Consider the following 18,831-nt stretch of genomic DNA (forward strand, 5'->3'; position numbering starts at 1 on the left):
TTAATCCTTCCAAACGCTGAATTCAAATCCGTGTTTGAAAAACGCAGAAATCAAGAAAGAGATTCGGTCTTTAGTTCACAAACAGTCAAATAACACTGGTATAACAGATTATAGTTTAGATGAAACCACTGATGTTTATGGTAAAGATATCGCCGATAATCACCGTCATGTGCATTTAACTTGATGCTCAAAAATAATAGTTGTAGGCTGCAGTTACATTATTTAACCAATAGGTGGCCAGTAATTAAAAACATGCTACTGAACAATACTTCAAAAATGACTCATCGAGCATTGAAACATGAAGTTTTATGAGTGAATAACTGAATCATTAATTGAAAATGACTACAAATAAATATTGTTGTACAAATTATAATGTTCGCTTAATACATTAAGCGTTATCAGCAACAGTAGTAAGAACTATTAAGAACTAGTAAGAATATTTAACTTTTTATTTTTATTCAGCTGATTATTTCTTTAATTTATTTTTAATAAAATGACAGGTTATAAGTTCTGTTTGTTAAAATGAAAACTTTCTTGCAGTACTGCTTATGTAATAAATGGAAAGCAAATTACTTTTGTCTCCTCCCCTTTTTGGCTGATCCAAAAAATGGTCTGGTACATGACTAAACAACCATAATGTGATTTGGATTTGTGATCCGTTACACCACTCGTACCACGGCTATGTACCTCACCTAGTTTTTATTTTAATATCAGTAAAATTATTGTATAATATTCAAAATGTGTAAATGTTTCTATGGTTTATGTACAATACAGTTTGTAGATATAATACATGACAGACTTCCAAACAAATGTTTCTGATTTGACTTGTAAAAAAAAAAGTTACAGCTGGGGACTATTTTCAGGCACTGCATAATATGATTGCATGAGCTGCAGCCATGGTACAACAGCAAAGTTCCTTGAGTATTTCGCCGAAATGCTAATGGTCTAATCTGATTTAATAATCTATGCTAAGCTAAACTAAACGTGCTCTCACCAGACTCAAATATCAGATGAATGTATTAAAAAATGCTGAACTGTTTATTTTAGGGGGAGCCTATTTTTAAAAACTTGTAGTGTTCCTTTAAGGCTAACGTTCATTAAAAACCTTACACTGATAGGGGCTTTCAATAGTGATGTCGATTTCCCAATTTTCACTTTGGAAGTGAAAGGATTTTTTTAACTCATTTATTGTGGTTATAGTTATCATTTGAACAGGACTTCATGGTACCATCTGGACGTAAGAAAATGTATGTTTTTAAACTATAAACAGGCAGTGTCTTACCGACTGAGCAGTCCAGTCAGCTGCACAGGAGCAGTGGTGTGAGCCGGGGTCAGTGTTCTGAAAGCATGATTCGGCAAAACAGTCGAGAAGCGAGGGCTCTGTGCGAGTCTGACAGCAGAAGAGAGACATTCCCTGCCGAAAACTGACAGTGGTCTCAGCAAACCTGAACAGAAGATGACAAACTAGTGTAGTTTACACATTACAGACACATAAATAACAATGAGTGTCTAATTAAAAACTAAACGAAAATTAACAACAACAAAATCGCTAGTGTAGCTAGTAAACACAAGTTAACCATGGGTTTGCTATACTTACCATACTTAAAGCATAGCATTTGTAGTAAAACTGTCCCCACATAAAAATAAATTGTAGTAAATAGGGTGTTTTTGAACCATACTATAGTAAAATGCTTGAAATAGTCTGCTGTAGTAATTATATAGTAACACGGCAACTAGGACAAATAAATAAACAAATGACCCTACACTGTAGTTTTCTATAAATATACTGAATATTAAACTACAAAACACCACAGTTTACTGTGGTAAAAACTAAAGAACAACAGTATTACTTACAGTTTATCAGTTCACTTAAATATTCAATAGAGGTGAAGTGTAAATACTATAATATATACAGTATAATACACTTAACTGTACTTTACTTTGAATTACTATAGTATTTTGTTCCATATTGGTGGAAATCAACACGCAAAAAACATGGTTACTAACGTTATGATAAATGATTAATTTTCGTAAGGGATCGATGCAATAACACAATACAAAAATTTCCGCAAAATATAAAATAATTAGAAAACAAATGCAAAATAATAAAGCACAGTTTTAAATAAATGATACATTTATACAGCATGAAGGGAAACACTTAATCTTTCCATTACAAAAATCAAGTAACGTTACTATATTGACAAGTTGTAAACATAGACCGCTTTATTTTTGTATTTTAATGTGCATCAACATTAAGATCGCAATCAATTTTATGTCAATAAAGTATTTCTGATCATCCAAATGTTAAATGTGCACATTTCATACCTGACAGTCCTCTCGTCAAGGTGGCCGCCATCTTAAACTCCACTGACGTATCAACTACAGTGGCCGGTTTGGACAAAAAAAAAAAACGCGTTGCAGTTATACACTGTAGAAAACGTTTCCCAGAAAATAAATGTTGTTTTAAAAAAGCAAAATTAAAGATATGATTTCGCTCGCTTTTTATCATACCACACAGCAGATCTAGATAAATAAGCTATGATGAATATAGTCTACGTGCTTCAAAGAATTTCTGGCTTTATTTAATCAAAAAAAAAGAAATATCTTCTAAATAACAATCAAATTATGAAGGTAAAAATCTCCAAACATCTGTAACTATATTTGCATAGAAATGCATGAACTTTTAGGTGAATCATAAAATTCATTCATTCATTTCCTTTTTGCCTTAGTCGCTTTGTTGATCAGGGGTCGCCACAGCGAAATGAACCACCAACTTATCCAGTACAGCCATCTCTGGGAAACATCCATACACTCGTTCACACACACAATTTAGCTTATCCAATTCACCTATAGCACATGTATTTGGACTGTGGGGGGAAACTGGAGCACCTGGAGGAAACCCACGCCAACACGGGGGAGAACATGCAAACTCCACACAGAAATGCCTACTGACCCAGCCGAGGCTTGAACCACAGCATTCTTCATGTAAATCGTCAGTGCTAACCATTATGCCCCCTGAATTGATGATATTGTTATATATTTCACATGATAGTTCAGAAAACGAAGGTATAGTGACAAATTGGTTTATCAGATAAAATGTGCTTTTTAAGGTTGAAGTGTCTTATTTTTCTTTGAAAGTGAACATATAGCTGCAACTTTTTCCATATCAGTACTCAATATTTAGCAAATCATTTTATTGGTCTAATGTTGCTAACTGGGGTGTTGCTAACGTGGTGGCGCCGTGGCCGTAGCACGATTGCCTCACAGCAAAAAGCTCCCTGGTTTAAGCCTCGGCTAGGTCAGTTGGCATTTTTGTGTGGAGTTTGCATGCTCTCCCCGTGTTCGCAACTGCTCTGGTTTCCCCCGCAAGTCTAAAGACATGTGGTATAGGTGAATTGGGTAAGCTAAATTGTATGCAGTATATTTGTGTGAATGAGAGAATGAGAAGGGCATCTGCTGCGTTAAATATATGCTGGATAAGTTGGCGGTTCATTTCGCTGTGGCGCCCACTAATTAATTAAGGGGCTAAGCCAAAAAGAAAACAAATGAAAGCACATTTTAAATGAATTATTTATAACTCATGTCTTGATGGCCCCTCTGACATAAAATTAAATAAACTAGATTTTTATACGTAAATCATTTTTAGTTGCTGGCCCAATTTACCTGAATGTGTATAAAATGAGCCGTTATTTCAGTTAAAATGGGCCACTTCTGAGTTAAGTTTAATCAGAAATTCTGCTAGTTTTTCCTTTTAAAAATTATTTATATTTGTATATCTTGTGTTTTAGCATTTGTGGCATGCCCTTTTCACATTTTACCTTCCAAATATGTCTGTTTATCTGTGCTCTACGGTGTATGTGTAAACACAAATAAAGAACAGAATGGCATTTTGATGACTATGGCTTTATCTTCAAAAAACATGTTTTAATGCTTTAAAAAAAACTTTACATCGATCTCGATCTTTGCTATTTTTTTCTATTGATAAAATCCATTGATTGTTTTTTTTTTTTTTTTTTGCAGTCATTTGTTGCCATTAAACAAATTGTTATTGGTGCATTTTGTTCATGAAATGTAGGTTTTATTGACAAAATGGTTTAAAATTAATGTTTTATTTTATTTCATCCAATTCAAAGAGAAGTTTTATTGCAATTGAAAGTACAATGTTCAGTTACATTATGAAAATAAAAAAAATTAAATGTATGTTTCTATTTGACTTTGCAGTTTGACTGGCCCAGTTTTTCTGACCAGCCGGCCCATTTTACCTAAATAGTGCAATCTGAAAAAATGTGGAGCAGCTAATTTTTTAAAACCTGTAGGGTCTGAACAATTATATTTTATTCATCAATTTAACACAAAAATATAAAAATCAACCCAGATTAACAAAAAAGTGGCCCAGTATGCCTGATATCAGCCTACACACTGGAAGCTGAAAGAATCACCCAACAAACTCTCACAGAGACGCTACACCTTTATTTCAAAGTTGTGCAAAGCCATTTATTCCAGTATTTGACCCTGGAAATTGTTCAAAAATGTTTTAAAAGTCATGTGTGACGTCATATTAAATACAAGAACTGCAAATATAATACAATGTACCTCGAGGAGCCCAGGTAGTCAAATGTAGTGGTACCACAAGTGCACAAAATAAGCATAATGTCCAAAAATGACCAAATAATGACCAAAAATTTCAGTGCTTAACCTAATATCCCATGCAAAAAGAAAAAGACCCTCCCCCATCCCCCCACCCCCACCCCACAAAAATACTGAGTGGTTTATCATACTATCCAAACACAAAAAGCAGTCAGACATATCACCATCAGGACTTTTAGCTCCACATTATGGCCAGTAGTAAACGCTTTAAAACTGGAATGCAGAAAAGTGCGTCTTCATTCATTAAATATTTAATAGCATCGTACCAACATAAAGCTTAGGACGGTTCAATAAAAGATCTAACGTTCGGACCAAAAATGTGCAGCTGGTATTGCTTCATTGTACACAGTTATGTCACCAGCCAGCATAAACCGGCTCTGCGTCACAGGGGATCCCGTAGAAGCGTCCCGGAGGCCGATCTTTGCGCAGGAGGGGCGTCCGGGCCAGGGACAGTTCACTGTCATTATCTCTTCTTCTCCGCAGAACCAAAACAATGATAAAGAGAAGACCCACTGTAGGAGGAGGAGATTTAAAAGAAAACCACGAGGTTAAGTAAAACTAAAAACATTCCATTATGTGAAATAAAAAAAATATACAAACTTATTTTGGTTTAGCTCATTATTGCTCGCAACCTCAGCTTAAAAAGCTAACGGCTAATGCTGTAATGCTGTAGAGGACCAGAGGCCTTTTTATAATAGATGTCAATAAATGAAAGGTTACAATAAACTGAAATAAAGAAAAACTTGACTTATTTAATGCACAAATCAACATTGTGCTGTATGTAGATCATGATATAACATTCTTTTATAAGGTAAACAGTGTCATGGAATTTAACACCAAAGATGTAGTATCAGATGTTTTATTATCTAAGAAGAAGATTTAATGATTAAGTCTGTTTATTTCATTATTGTAAGTTTATAGAACTAAATTAGACCTAATTTGCAATGATTTAAAATGAATGAAGGTGAAGTAAATATGAGGAGTTTTTAAATGTTCTTTTTAGGGTTACCGGATTTTAGCAAATTTCAGTGACATTTTACTGCTCTGTATGTCCAGTAATTACTTCAATGAACAGATTAAAATATGTTGTTTATGTGGACTATATTGGTAATAATTTGCAGCAATTTTCTTTAAAAATGTTTCAATATATTAATATTTTCCATAAATGTTAGTAAGACCTACACTCACCGGCCACTTTATTAGGTAAACCTTACAAGTATCGGGTTGAACCCTCTTTTGCCTTCAAAACTGCCTTAATCGATTGTGGCATAGATTCAACAAGGAAATATTAAAGAGAACTGGAACTGGAAAATATTAAGAACTGGAAATATTACGAGATTTTGGTCCATATTGACATGATAGCATCACACAGCTAAAGCAGATTTGTTGGCTGCACATTCATAATGCCAATGTCCCATTCCACCACATCCCAAAGGTGCTCTATTGGATTGAGATCTAGTGACTGTGGAGGCCATTTGAGTAAAGTGAACTCATTGTCATGTTCAAAAAATCAGTCTAAGATGATTCACGCTTTATGACATGGCGCGTTATACTGCTGGAGGTAGCCATCAGAAGATGACTATACTGTAATCATAAAGGGATGGACATGGTCAGCAACTCTCAGGTACAATACTCATACTCGGATAACAATACTAATGATAACAATACTCAGGTAGGCTGTCATTGACACGATGCTTAGTTTGTACGAATGGGCTCAAAGTGTGCCAAGAAAACATCCCCCACACCATTATACCACCACCAGCAGCCTGAACAGTTGATACAAGGTAAGATGGTATCATGCTTTAATTATGAAATCGAGACTCATCAAACCAGGCAACGTTTTTCTAATCTTCTATTGTCTAATTTTTGGTGAGCCTGTGCCAGTTGTAGCCTCAGTTTTCTGTTGTTAGCTGACAGGATTGGCACCAGATGTGGTCTTCTGCTGCTGCAGCCCATCTGAATTAAGGTTGGACGTGTTGTGTGTTCAGAGATGCTCTTCTGCATACCTTGGTTATAAAGAGTGGTTATTTGAGTTACTGTTGTCTTTCTATCAGTTGGAACCAGTCTGGTCTTTCTTCTCTGATATCAACAAGGCATTTGTTTCCACAGAACTGCCGCTCTCTGGATATTTTCTCTTTTTCAGACCATTCTCTGTAAACCCTAGAGATGGTTGTGCGTAAATTTCCCAGTAGATCAATAGGTTCTAAAATACTCAGACCAGCCTGTCTGGCATCAAACAACCATGCCACATTCAAAGTCACTTAAATCTGCGTTCTTCTTCATTCTGATGCTCGGTTTGCTGCAGCAGATCGTTTTGACCATGTCTACATGCCTAAATGCATTGAGTTTCAGCCATGTGATTGGCTGATTGGATTGGAGCAGTTGGACAGGTGTACCTAATAAAGTTTCTGGTTAGTGTATATTAATGATCTAAAAAACAGCTTAAGAACACGATTCTGATCAATAATAATCTTAAAAATGACCAATAAATACGTATAATAACAACCAAGTTTATTGCATTAATTTAACCTCCCGACAAAGTAGTTTTAATTATTATTATTATAATTATTATTGTTATTTTATTTTTAATAAGCGATTTAGTGGACAAAATCCATTAATTTCCACTAAAAACAGAAAACGAAGTAACTATGAACAATTTAAAGCAAGTGTTACAGCAGATTGCCAACAAAACACTGCTTGGATTGAAAATGACGTCAATAAGATTGGTTTCTTTATCAGTGAAATTCCAGTTATTTGACCATATCTTAAGTGGGCGGAGCTTAGTAAGACTATAATCCGTAAAATTGTATTTTCCACCTTTGGGTTTGGGAACAAAAGTTCAATTCAGAGATGATTCAAACGTCCATACCTCCTCCTCCAATAACAAGCAGTGCAATGGTGACTGGAGCGAGTTCACACGTCTCGCCTGCCTTTCTGAAGAAGGTCTCCATGCAGTAACCAGGAGCAGAGCTGCCCTCAGGACAGAATGCATCAGCGGGACACTGGATCGGATTTACATCAGGACTCTGGGATAGAAAGAAAGAGGCACATTTAGGTCCTGTTCCACTTGGTATATTAACGTGTTCAAATGCATCTCTACCTTATTGAGACCCTTTTGACTTTTGTCACGCTCTGCGTCACTTGTTCAGTGCAATAAATAAGCCCTTGTTAAAAGGAGCGCACCACTTTTTAGGATATAGTCTTATTTTACAACCTTTTACCAGTTTTATCCATTCAGCCGATCTATGGGTCTGGTGGGAGCACTTTTAGCTTAGCTTAGCATAGATCATTGAATCAGATTAGACCATTAGCAACTCTCTCAAAAACTAAAAAAAAAGTTTTGATAATTTTACTATTTAAAGCTTGACTCTGTAAGCTACATGGTAGGTTAAGACTGTAATATCATTGCGTATTCTGAAGCCATGGTATGGTACCAAAGTCCCTTAATTATTATGCCAAAATGAGAGTATAGTTCCTAGCCTTATTGACCTAGAAAACAGCTATTTTTTATTTTCCGTTGGTCTCATTACATCATTACAACTACAGAAGAGTCGAGGTTTAAAGAGAAGAATTATCAAAATAGATTTTTAATATTTTTTTGAGCGAGATGCTAATGGTCTAATCCGATTCAATGGTTTGTGCTAAGCTAAGCTAACAGTGCTTACAGCAGACCTGGAGATCAGATGAATAGATTAAAAAAATGATAAACAGTTTAATTCTAGCTATAAAATTAGCCTATTTAAAAAACATATAGTGTTCCTTTAAGCTGAAGTATGAATACCGACACTACCAGTTAAAAGTCTGGAATCAGTAAGTTTTTTAAAAAAATGCTTTTAAAAGAAATATTACTATAATTAAAAATGTTTGTAATTAAAATTCTAATTTCTGTGATTCAAAGCTGAATCAGGATTTTTCTCCAGTCTTTAAATCTTTTTATTTAACTCATAATTATAAGCTTCTTATAATCAATTATGAGCAATTTTGCCCTGCTTAATAGCTTTGTGTAAACTGAAACATTTGAGTTCATAGGACACTGTGATGAAAAGAAAGATCAAAATTTATTTAAAATAAAATCTTTAATTTTTTTACATTATACATGTGATAAGAATTCACTCTTAAACAATGCAATGTCTCCCAGATAAATAAAGTGAACACATTTTTAATTGCACCATATCGAAGTTCTACAGAAATAGCAGCTCATACATTTTTAGAATAAATTAAACATGACCATTTTAAGTTGTAATAATATGTCACAATTTGACAGTTTTTACTGTATTAATAATCAAATAAATGCAGCCTCAGAGAGCAAAAGAGGTGCAATTTTGGTCCCAAGACATTCTATGGGCTACAAATCAACAGTAAATACAGTATTTGTGTGTGGTTAGAGGAAGTAAACACTCACAGGGCAGTAGTGGTTTTCAGGACACAGGTCACAGTTTTCCTGACCCCATCGGATCTGATAGAAACCACTGCTGCAAATCTGGCACATGCTTTGATAGGAAGGCTTGTGCATTCCTGTCAGAAATATTGAATTCAGATAAGATCCAGTCAAGTCAAGCGTTGAAATTTTACTAATTCAACAAATACCTTCCTTCATGCACTAAACTATAACAAAACTCACTCATCATGTCAAGGTAATACGACTAAATTTATTTGTTTTCAGAGCAGCTTTTATAACATGACTTTCATACCATCACTAAAACTGTGTTAAGATACCTGGGCGGCAGAGTGTACATTCTTTGGAAGCGGTTTGCAAAGCCTCTGATCCGGCAGGACAGATCGGGCACTGTGTACAACTGGAGGAACTAACGGTGCACAGAATGGGAGAACTTTTACAACAAACCAATATAAATGTAAGGGATAGTTCACCCAAAATGAAAATGCTGTCATCATTTACTCACCCTTTACTTGTTTCAAACCTTCATGAGTTTTTTTTTTCTTTTGTTAAACAATAAAGAAAAGATGTTAGAGATATGTAACCACTGACTTTCATTTTTTATTAATTTTTTTTTTCACTATGGAAATCAATGGTTACAAGTTTCCAGCTTGCTTCAGAACATCTTTTGTGTTCAACAAGAAAAAAACTCATAAAAGGTAAGGAACCACTAAAGGGAGAGTAAATAGTAAGTTTTAATTTTGGGTGATCTATAACTATAACAGAACAAAACTGAAAGTAAAAATGCATTACATTTCTGCACCTAAATCTGAAAATATCAAGAAGATATACAGTATAAGAACTACTTAAAACTATTTAATTAAACAGCCATTTCTTAAAGAAACTAAAATGTTAATTATTCTTGCTTGCTAAATCTACTTATATTTGCAATAAGTGTATATTCTTCATACCCTGAGATATCCTAGATTTACAGTCTGAACTTACTTGCAGTATGAGCCTTGTGGACATGGATTACATAATGTTGAATTTCGAGAAGAAGAGTAGAAACCTGAAGCAATTTTAAAAAAGGAAGTGTTTATTAATATATGGCTCATTCATTTTCTTTTCGTCTTAGTCCTTTTATTAATCTGGGGTCACCCACAGGGGAATGAACCGCCAACTTATCCAGCACATGTTTTACACATGCCCTTCCAGCTTCAACCCATCACTGGGAAATGAGTATATGGCTATCATATTAAATTTTACTTAATTAAACATCAAATGATTAAAGTAAAACCAAGCCAGTATTTTATCTTAATATTTTATCTTACAACAAAATTTTTCCTATATAGCATTAAATAAGTTAAATAAAAAGCATTTAGTTGTTACCTGGTGCGCAGGGTCTGCAGGACACAGATCCTGTGTTATTGCTGTAGAAACCAGCAGGGCAAGCCTGGCAGACAGTGTTTCCAGTGGAACTAATGACAGAAATGGTTAGAGCTTTGATGCTGGAAAATTTCTTATGCTTTGAACAAACAAACAACACAATAATTTCTTCACTGACTTGCTGTAAAAGCCAGATGAACAAGGCAGACATCTCTGCCGTCCAGCTAGAGGCTGATAGAAACCCGGAAGACAGAGAAGACAAGCTTCGGGAGACACACACATGCCCACGTCAGGACAGCAAGAACACAGCAGAGTCTCTGAGGACAGAAAGACACAAGCATTCTACAAATCCGAAGTCAACAAAGAATTAACATAGAAAAGAAATTGCATTTTTAAGCTGTTAAACACACCAGTCATGATTCCCTTTTTATTTCTGGATTTGTTTGCTTTTAGCTTTAGGAGAGAGATTCAACTTTTAAAATAAATAAATAAATAAATGAAATAGTTGTTTGGATCACTAGGGGCTTGTACCATGATGATGGCTGATCAAACTAAGGATTAGTTTTGAGATGACCAAATTAAACCAGATCGATCAGGCTTTGTTGGTACCATGATGCTGATCTTTCTCTGTTAACTCTTGCTTTGATCCTGAATTCATAAAGCACAGATAAGGGTGAGACTTCAGTGGCAAAAAGCCAATCATATTCCTTCAAATATAAAAACACTGCGATTGATTTCTTGTGAGAGTCACAACAATCCACTGGCAGGGGTAAAAAAAAACGGTCCATGAAAACTTTATTAAATGAAAAAGAAACTACTGTACTGCATATTTTATAGTTTTAAAATGCGACAGCGACCTAAATATCTGAGCTCATATGTAATCTCTTTAAAGCTTTTTCCCCTAATTAAAAAGTAAAGCTGTAAATTGCAGCGGTATATTCATACATTTTTATATAACTCAGCAAAAAAAAAAAAAAAAAAAAAAAAACACAGTTGAAGTTACACAGTTGAATTATTAGCCCCAGTCTATTTTTCCCCAATTTCTGTTAAGCAAAGAGAAAACTTTTATTAGATATTTCACTTCACAGACACTTCTTTAAAGCTTAAAGTGATATTTATGGACTTAACTAGGTTAATTGAGATTACTAGGCAAGTTATGGTAATTAGTCAAGTTAATGTATGATGATGGTTTGTTCTGAAGACAATCAAAAATATATTACAACCTTATAATGGCTTTTAAAAAGTTAAAAACTGCTTTTATTCTAGCTGAAATAAAACAAATAGGACTTTCTCCAGAAGAAAAAAGATTATAAGACTTACTGTTAAAATTTTCATCCTCTGTTAAATACCATTTGGGAAATATTTAAAAAAGAAAACAAATTCAAATGGAGGCTATTAATTCTGACTTCAAGAGTAAGTGTAATGGATTTTGGATAGATGGATTTTACAAATCACTTAAATTAAATTAAATAAATAATCCACTTCCAGGTCATTTCTATCTTTAAAAGTGGGACTTAGGAATCAGCATACATTTTATCACTTAGTAATTTCCCAGACTCAATAGAATCCAGTTAACAATAGAAATAAATGTTTACTGAGGACTGAAAAAAGGTGAAGTCTGAAAATCAAAAGGGCTTCAGCATCTGCCGCCAAACAGAACTCATTCATTCATTCCTTTTCCTTCGGCTTAGTCCCTTATTTATCAGGGGTCACCACAGCGGAATGAACCGTTTTATGGATGCCCTTCCAGCCACAACACTGTACTTGGAGACACCCATACACACGTATTCACACACCCATACAAACGGCTAATTTAGTTTATTCAATTCACCTATAGCACATGGACTGTGGAGATAAACCAGAGCACCTGGAGGAAACACGCGGACATGGGGAAAACATGCAAACTCCACACAGAAATATCAACTGGTCCAACTGGCACTCGAACCAGTGACCTTCTTGCTGTGAGGTGACACTGCTAACCACTGAGCCACCGTGCAAACCCAGTAATATTACAAGAAAACTTTTGAAGAAACACTGGAGAAAATTGACACTGCAAATATCAAAACAAAGAAGAGTCATAAATATGACAAACAGGAATGTAAACGTGCATGTTGTCTACCTGTGAGTGTGTGTGATTTTTTATCATTGTTGTGTTTTCTCTGTTTTATATGTTAGAGTTTCAAGGAATATTCATGCAAGAACATACGGTATGACACTGTCTATATTCTGTAAAGTTTTATAGGAAAAAAGTTTTTACAAAACATGCAAGTTGTGATAAATCAACTATAAATATATAAATATATTAGCTACATAATAATAACTTCATTATCCATAAATATATACATACAAAATTTGATTTTTTTAAAATTCATTATATTTGCAGATTTTTTTATTTTTTTATATTTTTTTATTTTCAAGAGCAAAGAAATGTTCACAGTATGACTGATAATATTTTTTCTTCTGGAGAAAGTCTCATTTGTTTTATTTTGGCTAGAATAAAAGCAGTTTTATTAGCCCTTTTTGATAGTATACAGAACAAACCATCATTATACAATTACTGGCCTATTTATCCTATCCTACCTGTTAACCTAATTAACCTAGTTAAGCCTTTAAATGTCACTTTAAGCTGTATAGAAGTGTCTTGAAAAATATAGTCAAATAATATTTACTGTCATCATGAGAGAGAGATCAAATAAATCAGATATTAGAGTTATTAAAACTATTATGTTTAGAAATGTGTTGAAAAAATCTCTCTGTTAAACAAAAATTGGGACAAATAAACAGGAGGGCGAGTAATTTAGGGGGGCTAATAATTCAACTGTATGTATGTATGTATATGTATACACACACACACATTTTACAATAAAATGCATTAGATTTTCAGTAGTTAAGCATCTTTCTTTAATAAAAACAAATGAGTCTACATAGAGAAAACAACTCTGTATCTAGCATAGACAGTTTGGTCCTGTCTGCTCTCAAAAATAACTTCTGAATTTTGTCTTTTAATATATATTTGTGCTGATCTCTAGCAGATTATAATGTGTACAGTTATCTCATTCCACTTGGCTTTTTTTGTACATATACAAATTAAATGTCAATTTTAGATTGGAGGAAGGAATTAAACATTATGTTACTCTCAGAGAAATATATACTGTATAGTTTTTCTCTGCCTCATTGGCCAGTTCATTAACAAATCTCATGACTAGGGCCAAACACAATCTGCTGATATTTTTACTATTTCTGCAGAGAATTTTGTAGATAATCTGTGGATTTATTCGAAATGATTTTGGGAGTATCATAAGTAAAATGTATAATATGAATAAAAAAAAACTTTTTAGCTTTTTATTTAATGTTTACAAAGCAAATCAATTAGATCCACTTATTTTAGCAAACAAAGCAAGTCTCTCATATGATATATCTACTGAAAGACAGAAAATTACTTTACAAACTGTGTAGCGCTGCCAACATAATTGAGTTTATACTTTCTGTAAAATTCATTGAATGTGTGAATAGGCCAGGCAGTTAAGCATAATCACAAGTCAGTAGCATGACTGAAATTAATAAAAAAAATAAATTACTAATATAAATTTACACACATTAACACAAATAAATAGACTCAATAATAGGCTAAAAATCTGGGAAAATCTCCATATTTCTGAATGCGCAGAGTCCGTGTGGGCCTACTCATGACCTGGAATCCAGTAGAAAGTGATTATGAGCTGTTTATTCGATAAGGTGTAATTTTGTGTGTTGCTAGAGGACTCTAGGGTATCTAGGTGTCAGGGGTGTCTTTTTACATAAGAATCTCCTACCGTTATCATAGTAAGAGCCTGGAGCACAGGCAGCGCAGGTGGAAGTGTTGAGGACGGAGCAGCTGGGTCCTGTGGTGCTGGGAGCCGCAGTGCTCACGTCTGCACTGACTGTGGAGATGGTCACCGCAGGACTGAGGGTCGTCTGACTCTTCACCGCTCCTGCACAACCACAAACCAAATGCTCTTAAAAACAGAATTAAATGGTTTGGAAAACTCAAAACAGTCTTCGGCAGAAATAATAAAGAAAATAATAATATATTTTGAAGAATGTTTATGCTGTTTATTTTCTATAAAAGTGACTAGTAAGTTTTTTTAAAGTGGACAACAATTTATGGTCATTCGAACCCGTGCACCATATGTGTGACTATTGTAAAATGTTATTTGCAAATAGTTCAGAATATTATTTGCAAGTAGTTCAGGCTGCATGCTTTGCAAAAAAAATCTAATTGAGATTTATCTGATAAAAATTGCGATTTGCAATTCAAAATGCAAATTTACTAGCATTTCATAAACATGGTTTGATGTGGTAATTTTAACAGCACCAAAGACCAAACCATAATTGCAAAGTAAGCTCCGCTAGTGTACTGTTTATTTATTTATTCATTCATTCATTCATTTTCTTTTCCCCTTAGTCCCTTTATTGATCTGGGGTCGCCACAGCAGAATGAACCGCCAACGAAACCAGCACATATTTTACACAGCAGATACCCTTCCAGCCACAATCTCTGGAAAACATCCATACACACTTATTCACACTCATACACTACGAACAATTTAGCTTACCCAATTCACCTGTACCGCATGTCTTTGGACTGTGGGGGAAACCGGAGCACCCGGAGGATGTATTGCAATGTATTTTTTATTTATTGCCATGTCAGCAACCAAGGCTATTTTCATGGCAAGAACATTTCATAATTAAACAACCAATTAAGAACAACAAATAAATGAATACACAAATTAAATAACATTATTTGTGTTAATACATGATAAGAATTCTAAAAAAACTTCTGGTGTCACTTTGCTAAAAATGTCCTTATGAGAGTTCATTTCATAAAAAAAGTCTTCTAGAATCATTAAAAGCAGGACAGTTCAGTAAAATGTGTTTTACAGTAAGGGGAGTTTTGCAGCACAAACATTGAATGGGGTATTCATCTTTTAGTAAAAAGGCATGAGTTAGCACCCGGAGGAAACCCACGAGAACGCAGGGAGAACATGCAAACTCCACACAGAAACGCCAACTGACCCAGCCGAGGCTCGAACCAGCGACCTTTTTGCTGTGAGACGACAGCACCACCTACTGCTCCACTGCATTGCCTTGCTGTTTATCTAAAACTTCTTAAACATTGTTACCATGTTTTCCAATAAAGTTGTCAGTTGTTATGACAAATAACTAAGGAAAATAACAACAGTATTTTTAAATAAACTAAATTCACTACATGTAAACTCTCATGTATAAAAAGATATATAAAACCTTCAAAACCTTTACACTTCTGTTACATTTTTCATATTGTTCAGGATAATGTGCTTACGAACTGTCAGAACTTACAAAAACGATATGCTTGTTACTATATTTGAAATAATCGCATCTTTTATTATAAAAATAAATAAAAAAAATTAATTAATAATAATAGTAAATATTGCACCCTTTCAAATTGCAATTTGAGTTTAAAAACTATGATAACTAATGATAACTTTCATATTGGAACTAGACTTTTATTATATATTATATTATATTATATTATATTATATTATATTATATTATATTATATTATATTATATTATATTATATTATATTATATTATTTCTTTCGGCACTTAGTTTCTTTTCTTTATAGACCAAACTGAACCCCCCCAATCTTTAATACGTGGTTGCAGAATTCCTGTTTACTGCAAGTATGTGCAAATTACCATATAGTTTAAGAGGAACTGCTTTTTTAAAGTATTTGTAAAGACTATTTAGACATTTGTAGACCACATGCAACATGAAATATCTAAAAAATATATATCTTATTTTAGGCATTCCACCTGAGAATTTTCATTTCACAACTTTTATTTATATAAATATATATATATTTAATATAATATATATTTAAATAAACAAATAGTTTAACAATATTACTGTTCATAATGTATCTTTGACCAGCCATCAAAAACAAAAACTAAAAATATCCAAAGCTTTTCAACAAATTTCTACAGAAAGCAGTTACTACGGTATGAGATCTCTTGTCCATTTTATCTCAACACTCAACTTCTACGTGGACTATAATAACATCAGATGAACTATGCTCACATTTCTTAGTCCGTGTGTTTGTTTTATCGTCTGCTAGTGTGTAATGTAAATGGCAAAGCATGGATGTTAACCATCACCAGAAAGGCAAACAGAGTCTTTATTGTGAATGTAATCACATTAGCCATGAGGCCGATCACCCTCAGCGCCACAAGCGCACACTGGAAAAATAAAATTATTCAGAGGGCACAGTCATATGACTTGATTTCTCTCCAGAAACACTAGGAACAAACGAAGGGTCAAGAAACCGTTTCTGTTTGTTCTCTTCTGGGCTTTTTTCTCCTAATGAGAAACTAATGAGGTTTACAGTGCTTTTTAACACTGTCTTTGAATACACAGTATTGTATAAGTTTGATGAATCACATGTTTTTTGTTAAATTAATAAGAGGTCATAAAAAAGTCACTGCAGGTCAATAACCACAGTACAGTCTTTGTTTACTATACTGCAGAGCTGCTTCTGTTAGTGATTTTGAATACTTGCAAGATTTGTTGGATTCAGACCTGTCAGTAATCAGTTGTCAGGAAGAATGCTGTTGGAAAAGCCCTAAAATATAAACTGATGGCATCTCTGTGTTGAAAACTGCTGGCACACATCTGACACTAAATAATAAACCAAAAGTCTGTAATGTTTGTAATTTGAGTTTGGCTACAATTTCCTTCACCAATGGACTAAGTAAACTGCAGGAACAAAAAAAGTTAAAGTGTTATAACTATAATTAATTATTTATAATACAAGTCAACACAAAAACCCAACCCCTTTACATGAGTAAATTTATGCTTTGCAATTGAAACATTATGTTAAAACATTGCCAAGATAGATAGATAGATAGATAGATAGATAGATAGATAGATAGATAGATAGATAGATAGATAGATAGATAGATAATTACACTAAAACACATTAACATGCTGCCATTCAACCAGATATAAACAGAATATTTTTACAAAAGTATCTAACTGGTTCATTAAAAAAATGAAAACTCTCCCTCGAAGAACAGAAGCCAAACGTCGAAACGACTAGGGCAATTACGTTTTAAAATGTCAGCTAAATGGTAAAAAGCATGAAAAGAGGGTCTTAAAAGTCAAATTTTGATTTACTGTCATTCGGAAACTTACCCAAAAGGCAAGCGGTGGCGAGAACAGACACAATTCCCAAACGCTCCATGATCCAGATTTACTTCAAGCGTCCCACATCTGTTTATCCGTCTGAATTCATCCCGCTAGACGACAGTGTTTGGTAAAACCTTGTTTGCTGGAAACTGTTGAAGATTCCTTCTCTCATTCCCTCTTTCCGAAGGCTCATCAATGTCATATGACGCTAATCATGTGATCAAGTCACATTCCTAAACAGACAGGAACTATTTATTAGCACCTTACTAATTTATCACTATTGTGCAACCTTTTCAATAAACATGAAGGAAACTGAGCAACACCCTGAAGTTAATCGTTATATTTCGAATGGTGACACATTAACCAGCTGAGAACGAGTAAAGGTCCAAACCACACACTTTCTCAACTGGAGATTCATTTGAAGTCCCGCCCAAAGCGGTAAACAGGACTTTAAAGTTACCATGGTAACTGTATTTTACTTTATTTCCTCAAATTTGGAGAAGTACGAAAGTTTCTGTCATTTACAACACAACCAGTTAGTTGTGGTTAGCACGCTGGCATGGTTCACTTAGCAGTCACAGTTGTCGTAAAAGTATAATAAACTTATTTAATAAAATTAATGTACTATATTTAATTTCAGTAATGTTATTTACGTTAAAATGGATAATTTAGCAGACACACTCTTCGAAATCGTATAAGTTAACTTTTATGAAATCAATGTACAATTTTATGAAATCAGTCTTGTTTACATTTATTTATATTAAAATTTCACTAAACAAACCTAGTTAAGGGCCGTTTAGTCATTCATTCATTCCTTAATTCATTCATTCATTCATTCATTTTCTTGGCTTAGTCCCTTTATTAATCAGGGGTCACCACAGCGGAATGAACCGCCAACTTATCCAGCATATGATGCCCTTCCAGCTGCAATCCATCATTGGAAAACACCCAAACACCCATACACTCTCATTCACTCACACTATGGACAGTTTAGCTTACCCAATTAACATAGCACATTGGACTTGTGGGGGAAACCGGAGCACCCAGAGGAAACCCACGCCAACATGGGGAAAACATGCAAACTCCACACAGAAATGCCAACTGGCCCGGCTGAGGCAACAGCACTACCCACGGTGCCACCCTAAGTATCATCTGTCATATATGTATTTTTATATCTAATATCTATTTTATATAATATCTAGTTTTTAAAAAAAA

General features: G+C 34.2%; 2 protein-coding genes across 2 annotated transcripts in view; both read right to left on the reverse strand.

Moving 5' to 3' along the window:
* The window catches only part of mrpl35 (mitochondrial ribosomal protein L35), a 4,638-nt gene extending 2,272 nt beyond the window's left edge, over positions 1–2,366 (reverse strand). The window contains 2 exon segments of the mRNA NM_001076725.1: positions 1,283–1,445; positions 2,326–2,366. Of these exon segments, the coding sequence (NP_001070193.1) occupies positions 1,283–1,445; positions 2,326–2,356 (194 nt within the window). The 5' untranslated portion in view covers positions 2,357–2,366.
* A 2,084-nt stretch (positions 2,367–4,450) lies between these two features.
* si:dkey-21a6.5 lies at positions 4,451–17,843 on the reverse strand. The gene is made up of 9 exons (XM_695132.8): positions 17,623–17,843; positions 14,221–14,379; positions 10,587–10,725; positions 10,412–10,500; positions 10,028–10,091; positions 9,364–9,452; positions 9,050–9,162; positions 7,517–7,673; positions 4,451–5,159 (listed from the first exon to the last, which is right to left on the reverse strand). The coding sequence occupies exons 1-9, from the start codon at positions 17,669–17,671 to the stop codon at positions 5,002–5,004; spliced, it is 1,017 nt and encodes a 338-aa protein (XP_700224.3). The 5' UTR covers positions 17,672–17,843; the 3' UTR covers positions 4,451–5,001.
* Between the last annotated feature and the right edge of the window lie 988 nt (positions 17,844–18,831).

This window comes from Danio rerio, chromosome 17, assembly GCF_049306965.1.
Source record: "Danio rerio strain Tuebingen ecotype United States chromosome 17, GRCz12tu, whole genome shotgun sequence".
NCBI lineage: Eukaryota > Metazoa > Chordata > Actinopteri > Cypriniformes > Danionidae > Danio > Danio rerio.

What these genes read in the sequence shown, in the direction of transcription:
- si:dkey-21a6.5 (XM_695132.8), bottom strand. Translation starts at nt 17,671, where the DNA reads ATGGAGCGTTTGGGAATTGTGTCTGTTCTCGCCACCGCTTGCCTTTTG. An exon ending in AGGCTCTTACTATGATAACG is followed by an intron (nt 10,726 to 14,220) that starts GTAGGAGATTCT and finishes TTCTGTCCTCAG; the next exon opens with AGACTCTGCTGTGTTCTTGC. An exon ending in CCACAAGGCTCATACTGCAA is followed by an intron (nt 9,453 to 10,027) that starts GTAAGTTCAGAC and finishes GTGCACCGTTAG; the next exon opens with TTCCTCCAGTTGTACACAGT.